General features: G+C 43.8%; 1 protein-coding gene across 1 annotated transcript in view; it reads left to right on the forward strand.

The window, feature by feature from the left end:
- LOC144686675 (G protein-activated inward rectifier potassium channel 1) overlaps window positions 1-14,924 on the forward strand; it is a 262,264-nt gene extending 247,340 nt beyond the window's left edge. The window contains exon 3 of the mRNA XM_078552194.1: window positions 13,292-14,924. Within this exon, the coding sequence (XP_078408320.1) occupies window positions 13,292-13,887 (596 nt within the window). The 3' untranslated portion in view covers window positions 13,888-14,924. The remainder of the gene's footprint in view (window positions 1-13,291) is intronic.
- The last annotated feature ends 7,162 nt before the right edge of the window (window positions 14,925-22,086 follow it).

The following is a 22,086-nucleotide window of genomic DNA, read 5'->3' on the forward strand; positions in this document are numbered from 1 at the left end:
GACAGGTACTAAGGGTTTCATTTATTTTTGCATGCAGTATAGCATGCTTTGATTTATATAGCTTGAAGTGTTAATTTTGTGTTGGCTTTTATTTTTGCATTGGACCATGCAGCTGCTATGATGGCCATTAACCAAGGGAAGGTAAGGAGTGGCACTGTTGGTGAAGTTGCAGTTGAGGGTACAGTAGTTGCCAGATTTCAGTGAGGATGTCCTTATTGAAGTGCAGGTGTCTCACACAATGTTTCCTGCCAAGGTTCAGGTCAGAGAATTGCTCCCTAAACACCCTGGATGGATATGACCTTCTGCTGAAAGCCCTGCTCCCCCTTCACCTTCACTTCCCTCTTCCAACAGCTTTCTTTGCTTTGAACCAGCTCTGCAAATCCTCCCTGTCATGCTGTTTTCCAAAGGGAAATGCCTACTATTGTACCCATGTCTGGGAGGAACTAATTGGTGCAAAAGCCTTGAAATCAGGACAAAATCCTTCAGCAAAACCACACCACTCCCTGTTGTTATGATCCCAGCTGATGTTACTACGAGACAAGTCAGATCCCAGGGTGGAACCCGGCTCAATAGATCCTAACTTTTATTTTTAGTTCAGAAACATAGAGAGTGACTACTGAACAGAATCACAGGAGTCAGCTGATGAACTTTTAACAAAAGAATAAAATATTTATTAAACAAGAGAAGATTAACTATATTACAATACTCCTTCACCCACAACTATGCCTTTACAGGCATATGCAGATTTGTAAGGATAACAAGTTACAAAAGCTATCTTGTACTCTAATGTTCACAGTAAATACACAGTCCATGTAAACCAATAGGCAACCTGTGGTCAGGCACACCACACTCTGAAACCAAGATGCCACCTCAAACAGATGCTATAGATCTCTCATCTACTCCCCCCAGGTGCTTGTCACACTGTGAGTCAACCAGCCTCACTGAACTCTGTCTTTCACACAAGGGTTTCCAATCTCCACTCCATAAAAACCTGCCTTAGAATCTTCTCCCAAATGACGCTTTCTCTCGGATGCTTTCCACAAGGGCCCACCTCCAAGGTTTTGAACTCTCCTGATATTCCTCTACCCTGGATCGCCACGTGTATTCAAGTTTTGTTCCATGCACTCTATTATATACTCAGCCATGCCAACAGTACACCACTGCTTCACATGCCCATAGTAAAGAGTTACAGACCTTCGGCTGCCTCCTTGGATCTTCTGGCTTCTCACAAGCCCATTTTGCTTAAGTCTGCATCCTGCAGCTTTCTCCCTTAAGCTTAGAGCCTTTCTCTGCTCCTCACTCTTCTGACTTAACTTAAAGGGCTTTTTGGGCCTTTCTGTTTTTGCTTTAGAACCTGCACCCTGCAGTTCCCTCTCCCAGTAGACTGCTGATAACTTGGTATCTCCCTTGAGATCCAGAACTCATTTGGCATTTACTGTGACTTTAACTTTAGAGCAACTCATCTAAGATCCTTAGACTTATTATCCTCAGCAGTCTGCTAGTATGTCAGCTAGAGAGAGACTTAAACTGTTCCCTTCACCTTAGAGTAGAATGACCAACTGAACTCAAATGCTTTCGGTTTCTTTGTGTCTGTGTGGGCCTCTCTCTCGACCCCTGTTGGTAGGCAACAGCACAGCTTTTTCACCTTGTTTTTTTAACTCCCCTTCAAGAGTTACAAACCTCATTAAAATGCAGGCATCTTTTAAAGTGAAACTAAAATTCAAGTTCTCCCTTCCTTAACACACAAATACAGAAATACAAATTAAACTTAAACTGAAAGCTAAAACTCATTCCTAACACCCACAAATACAACTTACTTAAAACCATCTCTAGTTCCTAACACTGTTGGCTCTAGTAACTTTAAAGAACTCCAGAAACCACCAAACATGTACAATTATAGCAACTGTCATTAGAAATCAATCAGCAACTAACTAAAGTATTTGATGATCATTTTTAAGTATCACTGATGGAGGATCTTTCTGCTAGTCAATGCCCATTCAGCTCTGCAAAATTGAGAGGCTATTAGCTGGAATGTAGAGCTCCAAAATGGCAACACTGGCATCAGCTCAGCTTTACATGCATGATAAAGTGTCAACAAAACACAAACAAGATGATTAGGGCTTCAAAATGTGGCTTTTCTGTGATAACATTTCACATTCTCAGACTGCATGTTCTAAATTCAGCTCTCAAAGTCACAGCCAAAAATACTAACACTGAAAATAATGAAGACGTTGGAAGGGAGTAGGGGGTCGATGGGTGGAGGAAATTTAGCAGCCCAGAACTTCAGAAATAAAGGTTTCCTGGAGGCAGCTGAGGAACAGAGCGGACGGTAGTCGGATATCAGACACTGGGGGTGGTTAGACTTCAGACATCAGTGGGAGGGTGAAGTTGGATATCAGATATCTGGAATGGAGGTGGTTAGAATCATAGAATGGAATCATAGAATGGTTACGGCACCGGAGGAGGCTATTTGGCCATTCACGACCATGCCGGCACTCTGCAAGAGTAACTCAGCTAGTCTCACTTCCACACTCTTTCCCTGCAGCCCTGCAATTTTTTCCTATTCAGATAATTATCCAATTCCCTTTTGAATGCCAAGATTAAATCTGCCTCCACTGCACTTTCAGATAGTACATTCAGATCCTGACCAAACACTGTGTAAAAAAGGTTTACCTCATGTCGCCTTTGGGTCTTTTGCCATTCACCTTAAATCAGTGTCCTCTGGTTCTTGACCCTTCAGCCAGAGGGAATAGTTTCTCCCTATCTAATCTGTCTTGAGCTCACATGATTTTGAATACCTCCTCTCAACCTTCTCAAAGTAGAAGAGTCCCAACCTCTCCAGCCTATCCACATAACTGAAATTCCTCATCCCAGGAATCATTCTCTTAAATTTTTTTCTGCACCCACTCTAAAGCCTCCATATCCTTCCTAAAATGTGGTGCCTGGAATGGGACACAATACTCCAGTTGAAGCCAAATCAGTGTTTTGTAAAGGTTCATTATAACTTCCTTACTTTTGTACACTATTCCTCTATTTTTCAAGCCTAGGATCCCATTTGGCTTATTAACCACTTTTTCAACCTGTTCTATCATCTTAGGCGATTTGGGTCCATACACCCCCAGGCCTCTTTGGTCTTTTTTTTATTCATTCATGGGATGTGGGCTTCGCTGGCTGGGCCAGCATTTATTGCCCATCCCTAGTTGCCCTTGGGAAGGTGGTGGTGAGCTGCCTGAACCTATTTTAGAATTGTATACCCATTCTTTCTATCAAAATGTATGATTTCACACTTACCTGCAATAAATTTCATCTGGCCATTCCGCCAGCCTGTCTATGTCCTCTTGAAGCCTACCACTATTCACTTCACAATTCACAATACTTTCAAGGTGTTCTGCAAAGTTGGATATTGAAGGTCAAAGGAAAAGTTGGATATCAGAGGTGTGGGGGTCAGTGGTTGTTGGGCATCGAAAGTCAGGATGGGTAGTTGACATGAGAGGACAGGAAGTGAGCCAGATATCAGGCACCAAGATAGTGGGGTGGGGTGGGGAGGGAAGGAGGACAATTCAACTCTGATGGTGGGGCAGGAGGGAGGGCGTTGTTTAATCGACCCAGCAGATTGGATTGCAGGGTAGCATGATAGACTTGTAGAAAAGGTTCCTGTCCATTTGGCCCACAAACAGTGGCGGAAGGACTCATACAGCTTCCAATCCAGCCATTTTTACTTTCCTCCAGCTGCCAGGTTAAATTTCAGGCAAGGAGCCTCTTTCAGATATTTTAAGGACAGACCCATATCAGGAGAGCAGCTTGGTTGCCCAACGACCAACATGCCTTGATTAAAACCAGAATTGGATTTGGATCGTGCCTCCAATTTTTTATTTTAGCCTCATTGCCCAAAATGCAGGGTTACAATCATTCTCACTAAGTTCAAGCCCATGCTTTTAAAACGGGCTGATACTTACAAGCAAAATATTTACAGAAAGTATTAAAAGACATGAAGGCCATTAAATTGACAAAGTTAATCATATAATTGTGAAATATGTAGCTTTTGGATTTGATTTTCAGGCAATACCTATTTTAGTTAGTGAGAATCAAATAGGGGTTGAAGAAAAATGTCAGGAAACATTTTAATCAATGGGCTGGATTTCACATGAGCCATTTTTCTCACCACCCCCCTAACCATGTAGAAAAGTCAGCTGGAACCGACCAACTTTAAAAAAGGCTGCCTCACAGCGGCAATACGCTGCGGGCGGCCTTAACAAGGTGAGTGTGGCCCTCAGAGACAGAAAGCCCTGTCCTCAGGAGCTGCCGGCCAGTCTGATTCCTGACAGTTGAGTAGTCCTAGCAGCAGCTAAAGCAAGTAGTGGGCGCTGCTGGGACTACAAAAGAGTCTCCAGGAAGATGTGTCACGGATGCCGGACTAAGGGAAGTCAGGCTTTTTTGGGCAGGGATAGATTGGGGACCCTAGGGACAGAGAGGGGGGCGGGTGGGTGGGGGGGTGGAAGTAGTGAGGTTGGGTGTCAGGTTTTGGAGGCCATGGGGGGCACAAAATGGGAGGGCAGGGTAACAACTTGGGAGGGTGTCCCCAATGTGCACAGGGGACCCCTCAAAGGAGGTAACCCCCTTCCTTCACACCTTTTCACTAGTGTTAGTGAAAATACGGCCTGCCCACCATCTTCCACCACCCATCGCATTATGACAGCAGAGGCAGAATTAGGCCTTTAACTGACCATTAATTGGCCAGTTAAGGGCCTCAAAAGGCCCAAGGGCAGGTGGGATGGAAGATGTATTATGGGTGGACAAGAAAGCTGTGCCTCTTCCTCAAACATGCCCAGCAGGGGTCTGTAAAATTCAGCTCAATGTGTGGGAACCAGGTCTCCAAGTTGTGCAATCACAATGAAGAGATTACATAGGCAAAATCCATTACAAACCTAGACACATGAATTTATAATGGGAAAATGGTGAACAAAAAAGTGTGAAAATTTGGAAACCAAGGCTGGCTGCTTTTGGCTCCCGACAGTGATTTCGCACTGGCAGGACAATTAACTGCCAGCCAGTGTGAAAGGCGCACTGCTAGAGGCATTGCTGCTGGGGTGAGGGAAAAGGGCGGGCATTGGGATGAAGCAGGATGTGAGCAAGGGGTTTATTTGGAGCTCCCTGAAGGTTGACAACCATTGTGCAACTGCCTCAGGGCGCTACTGTGATTTTCCAGGGGTCTGGCTACTTTTTTCATATCTTGTGCTGTCCATTGTGTCTGGGAAATGTCACCCGCACCCGGAGCCCATGCCAGGTGGGATAGAAATGCCCGGAGCCAGCCTGCTGTTCGAGATTTACATTTTTTTCCCCTCCCTCAGGTAGGATATTTAGACCTCAGAAGGACCCCGAGGACCCTCCATTGACATCAGCAGATGACCAGCAGCTAGATGCATCCTCCCTCTGCACCATGCACCAGCGCACATGCAGGCACATCGGTGGGAAAACGTGTTTTGGAGTAGATGGCAGTATGCACTGGAGAAGGCATGTCATATTCGCCTGAGGAGCTGGCAGAGGCAGAGAGTCCCCAGGGTGCCAGCAGTCGGAGGATCTCACTCTTGTGGTCACACACAATCTGGACATTTAGAGGGTAGAAGCCCTTTCTATTGACAAAGCACCTGGCTTCTCTGCTGGCACCTTTATGGACAGGTGTGCAGCCAATGGCTCCCTGAATTTGGGGAAATCCTGCAATTGCAGTGAATCCTTTGGCTCACTCAACCTGGCTGGCCTCATCTGTCCTGAAGTGAATGAAAGTGTTGACCCTTCAGAACAGTGCATCTGTGACCAACTTCATGCAGCTGTGGGCAATGGATCACAAAACTCCACAGGATCCCCTGGAACGATCCTGAGGCATAAAAGTTCAGGGCCACTGTCACCCTCAGAGCCACTGGCACAGAGTGGCCACCTACACAGTTGGAGGCTATTTCAGAGCCATTCATGTAACAGATAGAGGTGACAGTTTTCCTGGAAAGGTGGTGCCTTCTTCGGCACTGAACCTCTGTCATTTCCAGATAGCATAATCACTGGCTCTACACTCTGCCTGCTGGGCATTGGCACCCTCTCCGGACCCTTTTGCCTTGCAAATCCTGCTGGCCCTCCATTTTTTCTGTCTGTGCCTCTCGGTCCATAGGGCAGACCCTGGGATGGCGCCTGCAGGCAACTGGCCTCCTCTCCTTTCTGTCCCTCTCCTCCTTTTCTGAGGAGGGCCCTCCAGCTGAGTACACAATCCCCATGTATGTCCAGATGGTTGTACAGGTTTCTGCACTGAAGGGGCATTTCTGCAGGAAGCCTTTGCAAATGCTTATCAATCCTAGAATGATCAAAATCAACCAAAGAATGCCAGAAACGATCTCTAATCCAACAACAAACAACTCACAGCAAAGATTCCCAATTCCTCACCTTATCTACATCTTCAGGGCCTTTTATCCGCCCTGGAGTTAGAATGAATGACAAACAGAAAGGCAGCCTGGCCGATTGGCCCGTTCATCGAGCATAAAAGCACACAGGTTACTTAAAATCACAGTCAATTGGAGATTTAATGGGCTTAATGGCCCTTTAACAGTCGGCGGGCTTGCTTCTGATTTCCACATGTGCCCACTGACCAAAATGTCGCGAGAATACGCAATGATGTTGGACGCCCTCCTGATGTCATCACGCCCCATTTCGCAAAAGGTCAGGCCTGCTGCTTGCCTGCTTGGTGAAGGTAAAATTCTGACCCAAGCGTGCACACAGCAGGTGCACACAGATTTAACATTTCTTAAATAGTAAATTTAGTGTAGTGCAGTCAGGGCATGTGAAATGTACTGTATCAAAAAGCCAAATTTTAAAGCTCTAATCATCTAGTTCATGTTTGTTGACACTTAGAGAAGATGAATTATACTACAGTAATAATTAGGTTGGGTTGTTGCTGAGATATTATATTTTATATTGACATGACCTTACAATGTAATAATGTTTAATTTCTAGATTAATGACACTCCAGAGTAAAACAAAAACATAAATCTAACAATGAAGGGGCATACAGAAGGCCACTTATCATCGGGCTGAATTTTATGGCACCCACCAGGCTTGCTTGAGGGGGGTGGGGGGAGGGGAAAGGGAGGGTCACATAAAGTAGAATGGGTGGCTAGCTCATCGCCTTCTGCCCACCCCCAAGCTGTCCCCCATAATACAGTGGGCAGGTAAGAATCTGCCAGCTCACCCACCCTTAGGCCTGTTGAGGCCTTTAACAGGCCAATTAAGGGCAAGTTAAGGGCCCAATTCTGCATCGTCTGCCATAATACAGGTGGGCGGAGGAGAGTGAGCAGGCTGCTTTTTCACCAACTCTGGTGAAAGGGCGAGAAGGAAGAGGTTCGCTTCCTTTGGGGTTGCTCAATGCCTATCGGCACACCCCTCCCAAGATGTTACCCCCACCCTTTGACCTCCCCTCATCCTGGAAAACACACACACAAAATCCATACACAAAGGCCCGACTTATCTTAGTCTGGCACCCATGACACTTCTCCCCAGGGACTCCGTTGTAGTTCCAGAGGCATCCACTGCTTGCTTCTGGCACTTCTGGGACTACTCAGTTGCCAGCCAATCAGATTGGCCGGCAGCATTGGAGGACAGGACTTCCTGTCTCTGAGGGGCAGATGTTCCACACTCACCTTGTTAGGGCCATCCTCAGTAGGGCAGCCTCTTTTGAAGTTGTTCGGCTCGCGGCCGGCTTTTCTACCAGGTGAGCAAGCAATACGCCCCACTGTAAAATCCAGCCCATAGAATGATAGAACACATGTTGTAGCCTTGCGAGAGCCCTGCAGCTATTCCAACAGCTCTGTTGATAAAGTTCATTGTTCAACTAAAGAAGCCTCTCGGTAGTACATATCTACATCTGGCGTTGAGGATAAATGATCCTGGCACTGCCTCTCACCCTACAACTGTGAGTATTTCATTTTAAAGAAGGAAAGAAAGAAAAAAATATATACTCACCAGGATGCTTCTCTTCGGGTGGATCGACCCATTTGACTCCTCCATGGAGGAATGGAGTGAATACATCAAATGCCTCAGATTTTATTTTCAGGCCAATGAAATAGGGGAGGAGGCGAAGCACAAAGCAATTCTCCTGAGCATCTGTGGGAGTCAAACCTACAACCTTATTCGCAGTCTACAGCCCGAAGCGCGCCTCACTCCAAATTGTTCAGTGAGCTCGTGGATTTAATGATTTTTCAGCCCAAATCATCGGTCATTATGCAAAGATTCAAATTTAATATGAGGGTGAGGGCCCCAGGTGAATCGATCGTGACTTATATTGCTAAGTTGAAGCAATTGTCAGAGCATCGTGATTTCAGAGTGACCTTGAACGACATGGTACAGGTTCTGCTAGTTTGTGGCGTGCACAACCTTGCCTTCAGTGCCGATTGCTTGCAGAAGTCGATATAACTTTTAAATGAACAATGGAGATAGCGCTGGCCATGGAAAGCACTGAAAAAGATTTGCAGGAGCTACAGAGCTTGCAAAACGGCGGCGTTTACCAGTTAGGGCGGGAACCTGCAGCCAGGCGTGGCACTTAAACCGCTGAAGAGCTGCGGAGCGGGAATCATTCCCAATTACCCAGAAATCAGAAAAAATACCAGAGGCAATCAGACAGTGATCCTGAAGTTAAAATGTTACCGATGTGGGGATAACCACACTCCCGAAACATGTAGATTTAAGGAGGCTGAATGCTGTTACTGTTGAAAAATAGGGCATTTGACAAAGCAGTGCTGAGCTAAGTCCAGACTGCTAAGTAACCAGCCAGAGAAGATGTTAGAAGTACATAATGTGAAAGAGCCTGAAGTAACTGATTCTGACATTCACTCTCTTTTTAATCTTAATGCAGTCAAGGCAGACCCTATTACTGTCACACTCCATGTAAACAGGAAACCTCTAGTAATGGAGGTGGATACAGGGGCATCAGTCACAGTGATGGATGGCATACATTTTAGTACCTGAGAGAAGGTACCCAATCCTTGAGCCCAGAGAGGACTTCTGCTCTGTTGAAGACTTACATGGGAGAAGCAATAAAAGTAAAATGCACTGGCATGGTACCTGTGAGCTATGGGCAGCAGTCAGCCCAGCTCCCAGTAATAATAGTGACTGGGGAAGGACCAAGCCTTCTGGGCCATGACTGGCTGAAAGAAATCAGGTTAAATTGTCTGAGACTTTTCAAGTGCATGCAGGAGGACTGCTAGAATTGTTCAAAAAATACGACAGCGTCTTTCGCATTGAATTAGGAAAAATCAAAGGCTTGCAAGCCAAGATTTATGTTGATGCAGAGGCAACTTCCCTATTTTTTTTTAAAGTCAAGACCGGTATCATATGCCTTAAGAGAAAAAGTGGATGCTGAGTTAAACAGGTTGGTGGAACTAGTCATCATACAGCTGGTTCAATTTTCAGAATGGGCAGCACCTAACGTCCCCATATTGAAACTGGATAATAACGTCCACATTTGCGACGATTATAAGCTAACAGTTAATCAGGCTGCCAAGTTGGATAAATATCCAATTCCAAGAATTGAAGACTTGTACGCAAAGCTGGCAGGTGGTCAATCCTACACTAAGTTGGATAGGAGCCACGCGTACCATGCAAGTTGAGTTGGATAACACACCCCTGGGATATGTCACAATAAACATACACAAAGGCCTATTCCAGTATACACGCCTCCTTTTCGGTGTGCCTTCGGCATGTGCAATATTTCAAAGGATGATGGAGAGTTTGCTACAGGGGTTACCACAGATTGTAGTATGCCTTGACTATATCCTCATGACTTGATCGACAGGTGCTGAGCATTTAGCAAATTTAGAGGAGGTATTAAAAAGATTTCTGGAAGTGGGAGTTCACCTAAAAATGGAGAAATGCGCTTTCCAAGTCACCAAGGTTACTTATCTGGGGTACAAAGATTACACCCATGGAAGAAAAGGTTAAGGCGATAAAGGAGGTACCTTTCCTCACAAATATCACTGAACTCAAACCATTTTTAGGGATAGTAAACTACTTGCAACTTTTACACAACTTATTGACTGTATTGGCCTCCTTGCCAAAACCAAAATCTCACGCTCCCTTCTCATCTACCGCATGACTCTGCATGCAACAACGAAAATTCCACCAGCAGAACTGCTTATGAAACATCATCTCAGAAGGAGGCAGAGCCCCATATTTCCAAATTTGCCAGGGAGGGTAGAGAAGAGCCAAGGCAATCAGTAAACAAGCCACGATTTGCGTAGTGGAGCCCAGGAATTTATGGTGAATGAAGCCGTATAGGTAAGAAACTTCAGTAGCGGTCCAAGTTGGGTTATTGACTGTGAGACCGGACCCCTTTCATACCAAGTAGACATGGAAGGCCAGATTGTTTGTAAACACGTGGATCACCTGAGGAGCAGGGAGATGCTTCCACAGTCAGTGTTGTCATCAAGGAGTGTTATCGAATTCATAAGCACCGAAGTACCTGATCGACCTGATATAGACATAACTGATGTCTCCATTGAATCAAATAGTAATGAACTGCCTGTGCCAAAAGAGGTACCTGTTATTGCAGGTCCTGTTAGTGAACTGTAGGAGAGCCTCAGGCTATAGAATTATACCGCTTTACCCGGAACAGGAAACCCCTTCAACAACTTGATTCGTAATTGCTGGTCCAAAGTGTATAAGTGTATAATCTGAATTCATGACAAAGTACAAGTGTGATTATTTCTCAGATTTTTGATATTATTTTCTATTCACCTGTATAAAGTAATTTGGGTAAGGAATGTAACACAAGGAATTAAAGGGGGAGGGATTGGGTGATTGTTGCTTTAAGGCTAGCCTTACTATGTAAGGGTCACGTGGTCAGAACAGCCAACCAACACTGAGCATGGGGAATCTCATAAGTGGGTGGAGTTTTCCTAATCAGGAGATTGTATTGTAGCCTTGCTAGAAGCAGGCAGCTAATCCAACAGCTCTGTAAATAAAGTTCATTGTTCAACTAAAGAAGCCTCTCTGTAGTACATCTCTGCAAATACTTCAGCTGAGGTCAAGCCAGTGTTTTATAAAGATTTAGCATACCTTTCTCACTTTTGTACTCTCCGCCTCTATCAATAAAGTCAATATGAAAAACCATGTTCACAACATTAACTGCACTACCCTCAGCAATCCTCTCCATTACTTTATCAAAGAACTCAATCAAGTTAGTGAAACATAATTTGACTTTATCTGTGCTAATTTTCATTTATTAGCCCATATTTTTCCAAATGTCAGTTAATTTTGTCCAGGATCTGGAATATTGTGTACAGTTTTGGTCTCCTTAAGAAAGAATATAATTGCAGTGGAAGCAGTTCAGAGAAGGTTCACTCGACTGATTCCTGGGATGAACGGGCTGTCTTATGAGGAGAGGTTGAGCAGGTTGGGTGTATACCAATGAAGTTTAGAAGAATGAGAGGTGACCTTACTGAAACATTAAAATCCTGAGGGTTCTTGACAGGGTGGATGCTGAGACGATGTTTCCCATTGTGGAGAAATCTAGAACTAGGGGACACAGTTTAAAAATTAGGACATTTAAGACTGAGATGAGGAACATTTTTTCTCTCAGGAGTTTGTTAGTCTGTGGAATTCTCTTCCCCAGAGAGCAGTGAAGGCTGGGTCATTGAATATACATGTCACCTGGATTAAATTCCAACCAATGTGTCAGTTTTTTATATCTGTATGGAATAGATTTAAATACCAGTGATGTGTTCAGCAGTGATTGAGTTTTGTGATATATTCAAGCCTGAGTTAGATAGAGTTTCGATCGATAAGGGATTTAAGGATTATGAGGCAGACAGGAAAGTGGACTTACAGCCAGAATCAGATCAGCCATGATCTTATTGGATGGTGAGCAGGCTCGAGGGGCCAAATTTCCTACTGCTGTTCCTAATTCTTGTGTTCTTGTGGATTATTGCCTCTAAAAGCTTTTTCACCAGTGACGCTAGATTAACTGACCTGTATTTGCCAGGTTTATCCCTGTCACCCTTTTTAAGCAAGCATGTAACATTTACACTCCTCCAGTTCTCTAGCACCACTCCCATAGCTGAGGAGGATTGGAAGATTGTGCCTGAAGTTTCCACCCTTACTTCCCAAATAACCTAGGATGTATCTATCCAGTTCGGGTTACTTTTCTGACTTGAGCAGAGATATTTCAATTATAGGTCACACAGCTTCTGATGATACAGCAATGGACTTTTTTTAATGACCACCATCAACGAGTTTAGAGGCAGGGGTTATTTAATCAGGTGTGAGAGCATTAAATGGGAACCCCACTGCCTTCCCAGCTCCGCCCGATTAAGTCTGGGGCAGGAAGGCTAGTGGATGGCCTTCCTACCCGGAGACTGATGGAGGCTCTTATCTGGGCAATTAATACCCACTTAGGGGCCTCATCTTCACACCACCGGTATTCAAGCAACAGCAGGCGAGGAACTCAGCATGTGGGAAGCCCATAAAGCTAACCCTTGTCATAGTTGCTTGTGGGCTCCTGGGGTGGAGGCGGGGGGTTCCCTCATTCAAAGGCACAGTGCTTGATTGAGGGACTTGGCATCGGGGTGGAGGGGTGGCGCTGCACACTGAAAGCCCTCCCTGCCCTTGCATCCTGCTTTCTCGTGACCCTCATCTGGTGACCCCCATCCTGCCCGCACTTTTTGCCTTGGGTCCCTCTGGTGGGTGCATTGCCGGCAGCTGCGACCTCTCCTGATGGTGCTGCCTGCAGTGGAGAGCTGCCAGCCTCTGATTGGCTGGCAGCTCTCGGGGTGGAATTTCTGCCACCAGGGTCCTTAATTCCAGGGAAAGCCTGACAGTATCCAGTTGTGCACCTGATAGGCACTTAAAATGGTAGACCTTCCCCAAAGGGGGCGATGCCGGGCTCTCACCAACTCTCCAACCAGCGGGCAAGACCCATGTCACCTGGATTAAATTCCACCCAATGTGTCAGTTTTTTATATCTGTATGGAATAGATTTAAATACCAGTGATGTGTTCAGCAGTGATTGAGTTTTGTGATTGATAATACTTGTGGGGAGGGGATTTTGTTTACTGGCATGCAACAATCCAGGGTTCTGTTTCCAATTGATTGACATAAGGTTGTTGATGGGGTATTAATTAGGTGCCTGATTTTTGACTCTAAAAACTTGTTTTAAATTATCCACATATAAAATTTTAAGAATCAAATTATCAGATTAATACAGCATGTCTAGTTTAAATTCTGACATAATTATTTACTTACATTTGTATTTTCCCTCTAGGCATGACATGCCAAGCAAGGACATCATACACAGAAGATGAAGTTCTCTGGGGTAACCGTTTTTTCCCAGTTATTTCTTTGGAAGAAGGATTCTTCAAAGTAGACTACTCACAATTTCATGCAACATTTGAAATTCCAACACCACCGTACAGTGTGAAAGAACAAGAGGAAATGCTGTTTATGACCTCTCCTTTGATGGCCCCAGCTGTTAACAACAGCAGGGGCACTATACCAGATAGAAATGATTCTATGGACTGCTTCGATAGTCTTGATGATCTAAGTACCAGGATACCGCTGAAGCTGCAGAAGATCACAGGGAGGGAAGACCTACCAAAAAAATTACTAAGAATGAGTTCTACCACCTCAGAAAAAGCATACAGTATGGGAGATCTGCCAATGAAGCTCCAACGAATCAGCTCAGTTCCTGGAAATTCTGAGGAAAAACTGGTGCCAAAGACCAGTAAGGTGACCTGTGACCCAATGAGCCAATCTGTGGCAGAGCTGCCACCAAAGCTACAGAGATTAGCAGGTGGTTCAAGGATTGAGGGAAACCTTCCTCCCAAACTGAGGAAAATGAATTCTGATCGTTTTACGTAACTTCAGGAACTTTTTGATGGACACTAAAATCTAATTTTTGATCAAAGACAATTCTACTGTAATTTTCAAAGTTTAATGGGACAGATATACTGCATTTAATATTTACAAAATAGGGCAAAGTTTCATTAGCACTACATGCATTCTGAGATGTTAATTTACCAGCTGTAGTGAAATGTAATGTTTATTGCTTTGATACAAGACCTCAGCCATTTTAAATTCATTGTAATATTACCATCGACTAGCATGTAGTATCACAAATAGCATGCAATAATGATGTGCAACTCTTGCATATAGTTTTATGGCATGATTCACATTAAATTTGTATTTATTCAGTAGTAGCAAAAAATATATATAAAAAGAGGTTTTGCTATGCCTCATAAAATGTATTACAGAATAGGATATTAAAGTCCAGCAGAGTGTATTCCTAAAGGAGAGTGGATATTTTTCGAAGATTGATTTCACACTTTAAATTAAAATTAAGATGACTATTATCTTCAATACTTATGTATATCAAATTATAATATGTTCTCTTTACACTAGTCCTTTTCAATGCATGTTTTGCTTACAAAATTAGAGAAGGCTATAGGCAATACAGAGCATACAAAGCTCTTATCAGAAAGTTTTAGCCTTAAATAATCTGATATCTTCCTGTTTTGTGTTTTATTGGCGTCATTTTTTTTTTGCTTTGTTTTGAAAAATTGTCTTTTTGGAGTGTATGCAGACAGCGAAGGTGGTGGTGCTGGCAGAAGTAAGGATGAGGGAATAGAAAAGATGTATTATGGTAACAAGACTGCACAGCAGGTCTGTGTTTAATCATCTCAGATAACACTATTTTACTTCAGCCTGCGCCATACTATGAACTGTATAACGTCAAACATGTTACCGAACTAGGAGCATCTTCAGGCATGCAGACTTTATGTGTATAAACATAAGTTTATTTGAATTACCAAGGGAATATGGAATACTTATATTTATTCCTACTGCAGCCTCAGTTTTTAGCTGAAACTATATTAAATTTTTCAACTGTTTATGCTGTTTCATTTTTACTGACTACAGTGTCCTTTGTCAATAATGTATGATAGCTTTTGCATCAGACTTTTGTTAAAATATATTTTAAAGTCTTTACTATGCAAAATAGTCAAACTAGTTTCAACAATACTAATGTATATGAAAGTTGTTATCTAAGTACTCTTCTTTTGCTTCCATCAATGATGGATTGTCTTTTGTCCAGAACAAGGAAGACATTTTGTTTTAATCACCTGTCTTTTTTCTCCTCCTCCAATATTAATTGTTCACATTGTAACCCTATTTACTTTCCAGTTTACTGAAATTGTTGTAATCCACTACAGTTGTATAATGATGATAGATTATTTACTGAGATTGTAACTTTAGATTTAGGGTAGATTAATGACATGGGGCCTAAACAAATGCTTTCCAAGATGAAACTGAGGTCCCCAGAATGACAGTGATCACATCTTATGATGTATTCTGTTGAACTCCTGTAGCGAGGTAAGTGATGTGTGGATTTCAAATAATTTATTTAGGTGGGTTAAGAGATTGGGCTGCTCACTGAAAACAATTTGAGTGTAAATGTGCACACAAAAATCAATCTACCTGGGAAAAGTCAATCTACCTTTTACAAAGAACATTTCTAAATGGAAATGTATACAATGATGTGCTTATAGGTAAATTTATACTTATGTAACAAATGCTAGAAGTTGTACTAAGAATCATTGTTTATTGAATTCCATTGATCTACAAGTAAAGGTGGTTGCTGTAAAAATAGAAATACATTATCTGTCCAGGAATAGATATAGGATAAAAGCAAGAAGAGCAGATACTTTAGAGAAACTAATACATTAAGCAAGAGCTTAATCTGCTCACAGAACCTGAAATATTCAGTAGGAGATGAAAAAAATATTAAGTTTTGAGTATCCTGACTGTCAAATTCTAGGTTAAATCTTCAGCCTCTTAGGAAGGATGAACTCATTAAACATTGGCTGTCATTTGCAGGATTAAAGCTACTTGGTTTCTGTTCACTATCAAGTTCAACTATTAACTATCATGACCATATAACAGTATTGCTTACTATTTCTGATGCAGTTGTAATTTTTTTCTGCTTCTTTAAAGAGCGAATCATCATTAGCATCGCTTAGTAAAAAAATCTCATAGGCACAAATAATTGTGATTCGTTTTGACTGTTTTTCCCTTAAGTTTCATCCCTTCTGAAGTCAGTGATTCATGCTGGAATATGCCATTTTAGATGCTATAATAACCATTCTTTAGAAGTAATTTTGACTTTGGATAATAGTATAAAACAAGCGATAATAGCTCAGCCTCACATTAAACATGTCTCCTGATATTCGTTCCCATTGAAGTCAATGGAAATCAGGAAAAGTGCTTAACATATCTAGATGGTCTAGCCCAGGCTTGTCCAACCTTCTCACATGGGCGGGGCCACCTTTCAAAGGTTTTCTCACTCAAGGGCCGACGAACAAAATTTCAGAAAGATGAAGTTTGGCACAATATTAAACATGAATTTCAAAAAAAGAGGTTTGGAAAGAAACAACTTGCTGAGCAAAAAAAAAGCAATGTCAAAGCAATGAATTGATGAAAAAAATGTGTAATAAATAAAGATAAGTATTAGAGCGTGAAAGGGTGAGAGTGTGTGTGTCCAGCTCACCCCCAGTCTCAGGGTGTTCACTCACACGCACCCACTATGAGAGTGGATGAGAGTGCCTGTTGGTGTGTGGGGGTGAGGGTGAATGAGAAGCCTGAGACTGGGAGTGGGCCAGACTTACACACACACTATCCCCCCACACACGCTCTCACACACCCTCCCCCTCCCTCTCTCCCCCTCACTTTCCCTGTCTCTCACCTCACACTCTTTCTCTCCCTCTCTCCTCCCCCACACACTTTCTTTCCCCCTCAAACTCACTCTCCCTCTTCCCCCACTTACACTCTCTCCTTCTCCCCCCTTAACACACTCTCTCTCCCCACACACTTTCTTTCTACTCTCTCACACACTCTCTCTCCCCTTATACTTTCTCCCTCTCCCCCTCACACACTCTCGCTCTCTCTGCCCCCACGTTCTCTCCCCCCACACACACTCTCTCCCCCTTCAAATTCTCTCTTACCCCTGACGCTCTCTCTAACTCCTCACGCTCTCTCTCTCCCTCACACCTCTCCCCACGTACTTTCTCTCTCCCCACACTCTCTTTTTCCCCAGACTTTCTCTCTACCCCCTCAAACTCTCCCTCTCTCTCCATCCTCACTCTCTACCCACCCCCACACACTCTTTCTCACTCCTCCCACACACTCCCTCCCCCTCACGCTCTCTTTCTCCCCCCTCTCTCCCCCCTCACACTGTCGCTTCCCCCCCCTCACCACAGTATCTCTCTTCCCCCATGCTCTCTCTCCCTCCTCACTCTCTCACAGTCTCCACTCACTCATTCAGATGCTAATGGGCCCTGCTCTGGTTTGCCTGGGTCCCGCTCCGGCTCCCTTGCACCTCGCTCCAGCTCACTCTTACCCGCTCTTTCTCACCTGAGCCCTGCTCCGGCTCACCTGGGCCCTGCTCCGGCTCACCTGGGCCCTGCTCCAGCTTGCCTGGGCCCTGCTTTGGCTCGCCTGGGCCCCACTCCGGCTCTCTTGCACCCTACTCCCCATTCTCACTTTCCGGGCCCTGGCACTTACCTTAAAAACTTACCTTCCCACTGTTTCCTGCTTGTCCAATCTCAGGCTCGTTTCTCTCTGCACTAGTGAACCTATCAGCAGCAAATGCAGGGTGGAAACAGCCTATGTTTGGCTGAGCAGCTTTACAGTATTTTTCAAATATAAATCAATTGAATGCCCAGCAAGTTTGTAAGGCCGAGTCCCTAGTCTTCAGGGGCCACAATGCATCCCGTGGGCCATGAATTGGATAAGCCTGGTCCAGCCATTATCACTTGTTTGAAACTATCATCCATTGCCAAAATAGCCTCCTTTGTGTTAAAGCCTGGATGGTGAGTGTTGGCAGGATATCCAACCGTGATGTCCACATGCACATTTTCTGGGAGATCTCATTGTATGGATACAGTAACCTTGGTTAATTTTTTCCTCCCAGTGCTGTCTCGGCTAAAATCAACTGACACAAATTGCGAGATCACCCAAATTTAGGATCAGCCTTTATTCACTGAGAAAGGTAAATCTGTTTCTCTGTGCGGTAATTTAAAGTACAGACATCCTTGAAATAAATCACTGGCAGAACTCATTTGGATTAATCTTTGAGTGAAATAATTAAAAGAATTGTATTAACAATACATTTGAAGCTAGTTAGTCACTGGACATTGTTCTATATCTGTCTTGAATGCTGTCTGCCTAGAGAATCAGCTAAACTGAACAACCCAAATCTGCCTGAAAAAAATATTTTGTACAGGTGTAATCAGCTATCTGAACAAACACTGGGAGCAATCTCTTGTACTCATACAACTTTGAAAACAATTTTTATACCTTGTCCCAGAGTTTCTGCAGGCATTCTACTGGCTGAAATACCAGCGGGACACCATTGAAAACCCTATGAAACATGTAACTGCCCATTCAGAATTGTTTTTGCTACTTGCTTGGGGCTCCACTAGTCACATAGCTGCAAAATGTCAGGGCCTTTACTTCAGTGCTGCCTCCAGTTCTAGTTTCTAGTCTTTTGTGCTTTGCATTTCTGGGTCGTGGTTCCTTGCCTGGTCCTCTTTCGGTTCTCAGTCATGGATCCCTACCCAATATTCCCTAACTCTTGAGTCTAGAACCCTCTCATGTTTTCCAACTCAGAGTTTGGTCTCCCACCATACTCTCCAGATTTGGATTTCTGTTCAAGCCCGGTCTTTCCGGCTCCTGGTCCTGGCTTCTTGTCTTGCATTCTCTATCTCCATGCCTTTTGGGTTTTATGCCCATAACAGTTGCATCTCTGGGAAAACACAAACTTTTAAAAGATGAAAGAAAGAAGGTTGCCTTCCTTGTTTGCTTTTAATGGATATCATAACAACCGGAGAAATCAGGCTTGCACAGATCTAAGCAGATTACACTGTATTTCATTCTGTTCACTCAAACAGTTGGGTTAAGTCATATATCCCAGGCCAGTGCCTAGGCACATCAATGGAACTGACTGTTCAAACAAAAAATATTGAAAAATCAACAACAATTGATAGAAAAAATGAAAATATATTTAAGTTCTAAATTTTTGAAACATACATTTTTAAAGGTGGCTGCACCTTTGTGTATTAAAGAACTAATTCTTGCAAAATGTTTTATCAGTAATGAATTTCATAAAAGATATTGCACAAAAACTGTTTTCTTTCAGGTGTTGCTTCATTCAGTTTTAAATATATATCTTTGTGTCTAATCCTGTGATTATGCTATCAGACATTCTGTGAATAAAGTGTACATTTCTAACATTTGCTATTTATATAGTTTTCTTATTTCTTGAATCTTTGTTGATTTTGATTTTCACTACTGTAAACTTCTAGTCAGGATAACTGACAAAAGTAAACTTGATTTAATGATATTCAAAATTTGTCAATGGCAAGTTGATTTACCACACTACAATGCTGACTGATTTTTTTTGGTTCGGCAGGATATTGTAAACACATAGGTTTTCACACATGTGTCTGGCTGATTAGCAGACCAGTAAATTGTAATCTGTGATCTTAGAGGTACTAGAATACTTACATGTGTTTGCTTTCTCAAATCAGATATAAAAATTTATCACTTCCCATTCAGTACTTCTAAAGATGCGACATTTCAAAGTACCCAAATAAGCCAATACACTACGAAGTAAATTCATTAATTACTCTTTGTTTAATTCAAAAAAAGCACAATGTCTGGACATTTTGCATGCAGAGGACTGGTCCCTGTGTATAAGTATTCAGTTGATAATTGCCACAGCTGTAAAGTAGGACTCTCAGTATGTTGAGTAATGACATATCCATCTATCTATATAAAAGTTTTTGCAGCATCTTGCACACTTCAGTGTGACCACCCAACTCTCTCCCCCCCCCCCGCCCCCCCGCGCGCACACCTCCCCCAGGGCTTTGATATTAGGATTGGGGGAAAAAGATGGAATTTTAGATGGAAAACCGGAAAGTCCATTTTTTAGCTTCACAGTGTGTGTTCTTTTGGACAGGATTCCAGCCTGGAAGTCAGCCTAATTGATAGGCTTGGCTTCCAGTTGGGCAGGGAACACTCCTGAGCTTGTCACAGCCATTGATAAGGAGCCTGCAATGTTAATAGGAGCATGGGGAAGGTTGGGAGGGGGTGGCATGTTGTTGTGGTCTGATCTAGTGGGGTCCAAATTCTGACCCCAAGGAGGGGGTTCAAGCCTCAGAGGATGCCCGATCCTCAAACCAGGGTCCCAGTGGGGGCGATGCAGAGGCCAAAGGCTTCGACCCTAGGAAGCAGGGATGTCTGAGGGGCCGGGAGAAAGCCACCTCTCTCCTCCTGACCCACAAGCAGTGCTTTCCTTGAGTAGCTGGGTTTCTGGGGCCTGGTAAAACCTTATCAGCCAGGGGCATACCGATGAGGGAAGTTAATAAGGGAATATAAATGCGAGCCTGTCCTGCCTCTGGAAGTGAGTAAGTTGTGGGTCATGTCTGAGATTTTTAAAATTTTAGCATTTCACCCAACCTCAATACACACGCTATTAAAATTCACTTCAAAGAGAAAGAAAAGTAATTTTTTTTTCTGATCTGCAGCCAGAAACTCCTTTCAAACAAGAAGCTTCCCTCACCAAACATCAATTAAAATTGGATTCAATTCAAGGTGCATTTAATTACAGAGATTAGACTTTTAGGCTTAGAGGCTAGGGGAGGAAAATTGGATAAGGCCCGAAAACAGGCACTGGGATCCAAATGCACAATTAACCCACTCCCTCAATCATTGCAGTGCAGGCAGCATGCAGGAGACCCCACAACAAGACACTGAGAAGGCAGTGGGTGCAGATTGTCATCACTGCCAATGCAAGCAGCCTAGCTGTGAGAACCTGGGTGTCGTGCAAGAAGAAGTTTAATGACTCATACGAGTGGCCAAGGTCAGTAAATGCATCTTCAAATGCCATATCCTCACAAATGAACCACTAGCCTCACACAACCACCTACCCTTCACTTACCTACCAACAGCCTCTGCAAGCATGACTTATCCCTAACATTCAAAAGCTCACTTCACCCTCACACATTTAACAGTGCTGCAAACCCCACACCAACATCTCACTGCTTGCACACAATTATGAGAGTCACTTCACCCAAACATATTGAACTGCACTTATTGACACATTACACATACTTTTCTGTCTCTTGCAGGGCAAAGGGCTACATAACCAGACATAGCAGCGCCTGAGGAACAGGCTGCGTACCATCACCCCAATGGAGGAGACAGTGCTGCCTATCACTGGAGAGGCCATGACTGAGGCTGTGGCCAGTGGCAGGGCTGAAACCATAGAAGAAACCATAGAAGTATGTTCCTACCTAATCCACCATCTCACATCTCACTTCTGCTTCAGCCCACAATCTATTCTGATATCCAACCTGCAGCTGGTGTAACCATGCACCTACCCCACCCCACTTTCCCTCACCACAACCTTATCATTGTGCCTTGTTTCAGAAACCCACTAACTGCCAACTGGTCAAGCAGTGTTGTAGGACCAAGAAGTCTAAGACGGGGAAGAGCACTGATGATAGATAAATACCATCACTCGATGTCACACTCACAGGACTGCACACGTTTTAGCAGCATAGCGGTGGGATCTGCACATAGTGGGCCAAATTTAGTCAGGGTGGCGGGGTCCCAGGTGACAGTCCCGAAAGCTGTCGGCAATGCTGTCCCAACCATTTGAGGGACGCTTGCATTTTAGGCTCATCCAGCAGTTGCCATTGGGGCTCCCATCCCTTTAAAGGGGCAAGAGCCAGCCTCCAAGAATTGCTAGCTAATCGGACACCCGGTAATTCAGTTTCAGTAATGCCACCAGGAGAAGCGGAAGCGGTGGCCACTGCTGGCACTGCACCCAGCTGAGAGGGTGCTCTCGCAACAGTGTGAGTGAGGTTCACTAGGGCCATGGGGGCTGCAATTGTCATAGTGGGGGGAGAGGGGGGTCCTCCATAGGCCATAGAGTGTCTGATTAGAAGGGCCTGTCCTGCTCTATGGGAAGGCTGCTAGGGTTCACCAGGCAGTCAGCCT

This window comes from Cetorhinus maximus, chromosome 11 (genome assembly GCF_964194155.1).
Source record: "Cetorhinus maximus chromosome 11, sCetMax3.hap1.1, whole genome shotgun sequence".
Classification (NCBI taxonomy): domain Eukaryota; kingdom Metazoa; phylum Chordata; class Chondrichthyes; order Lamniformes; family Cetorhinidae; genus Cetorhinus; species Cetorhinus maximus.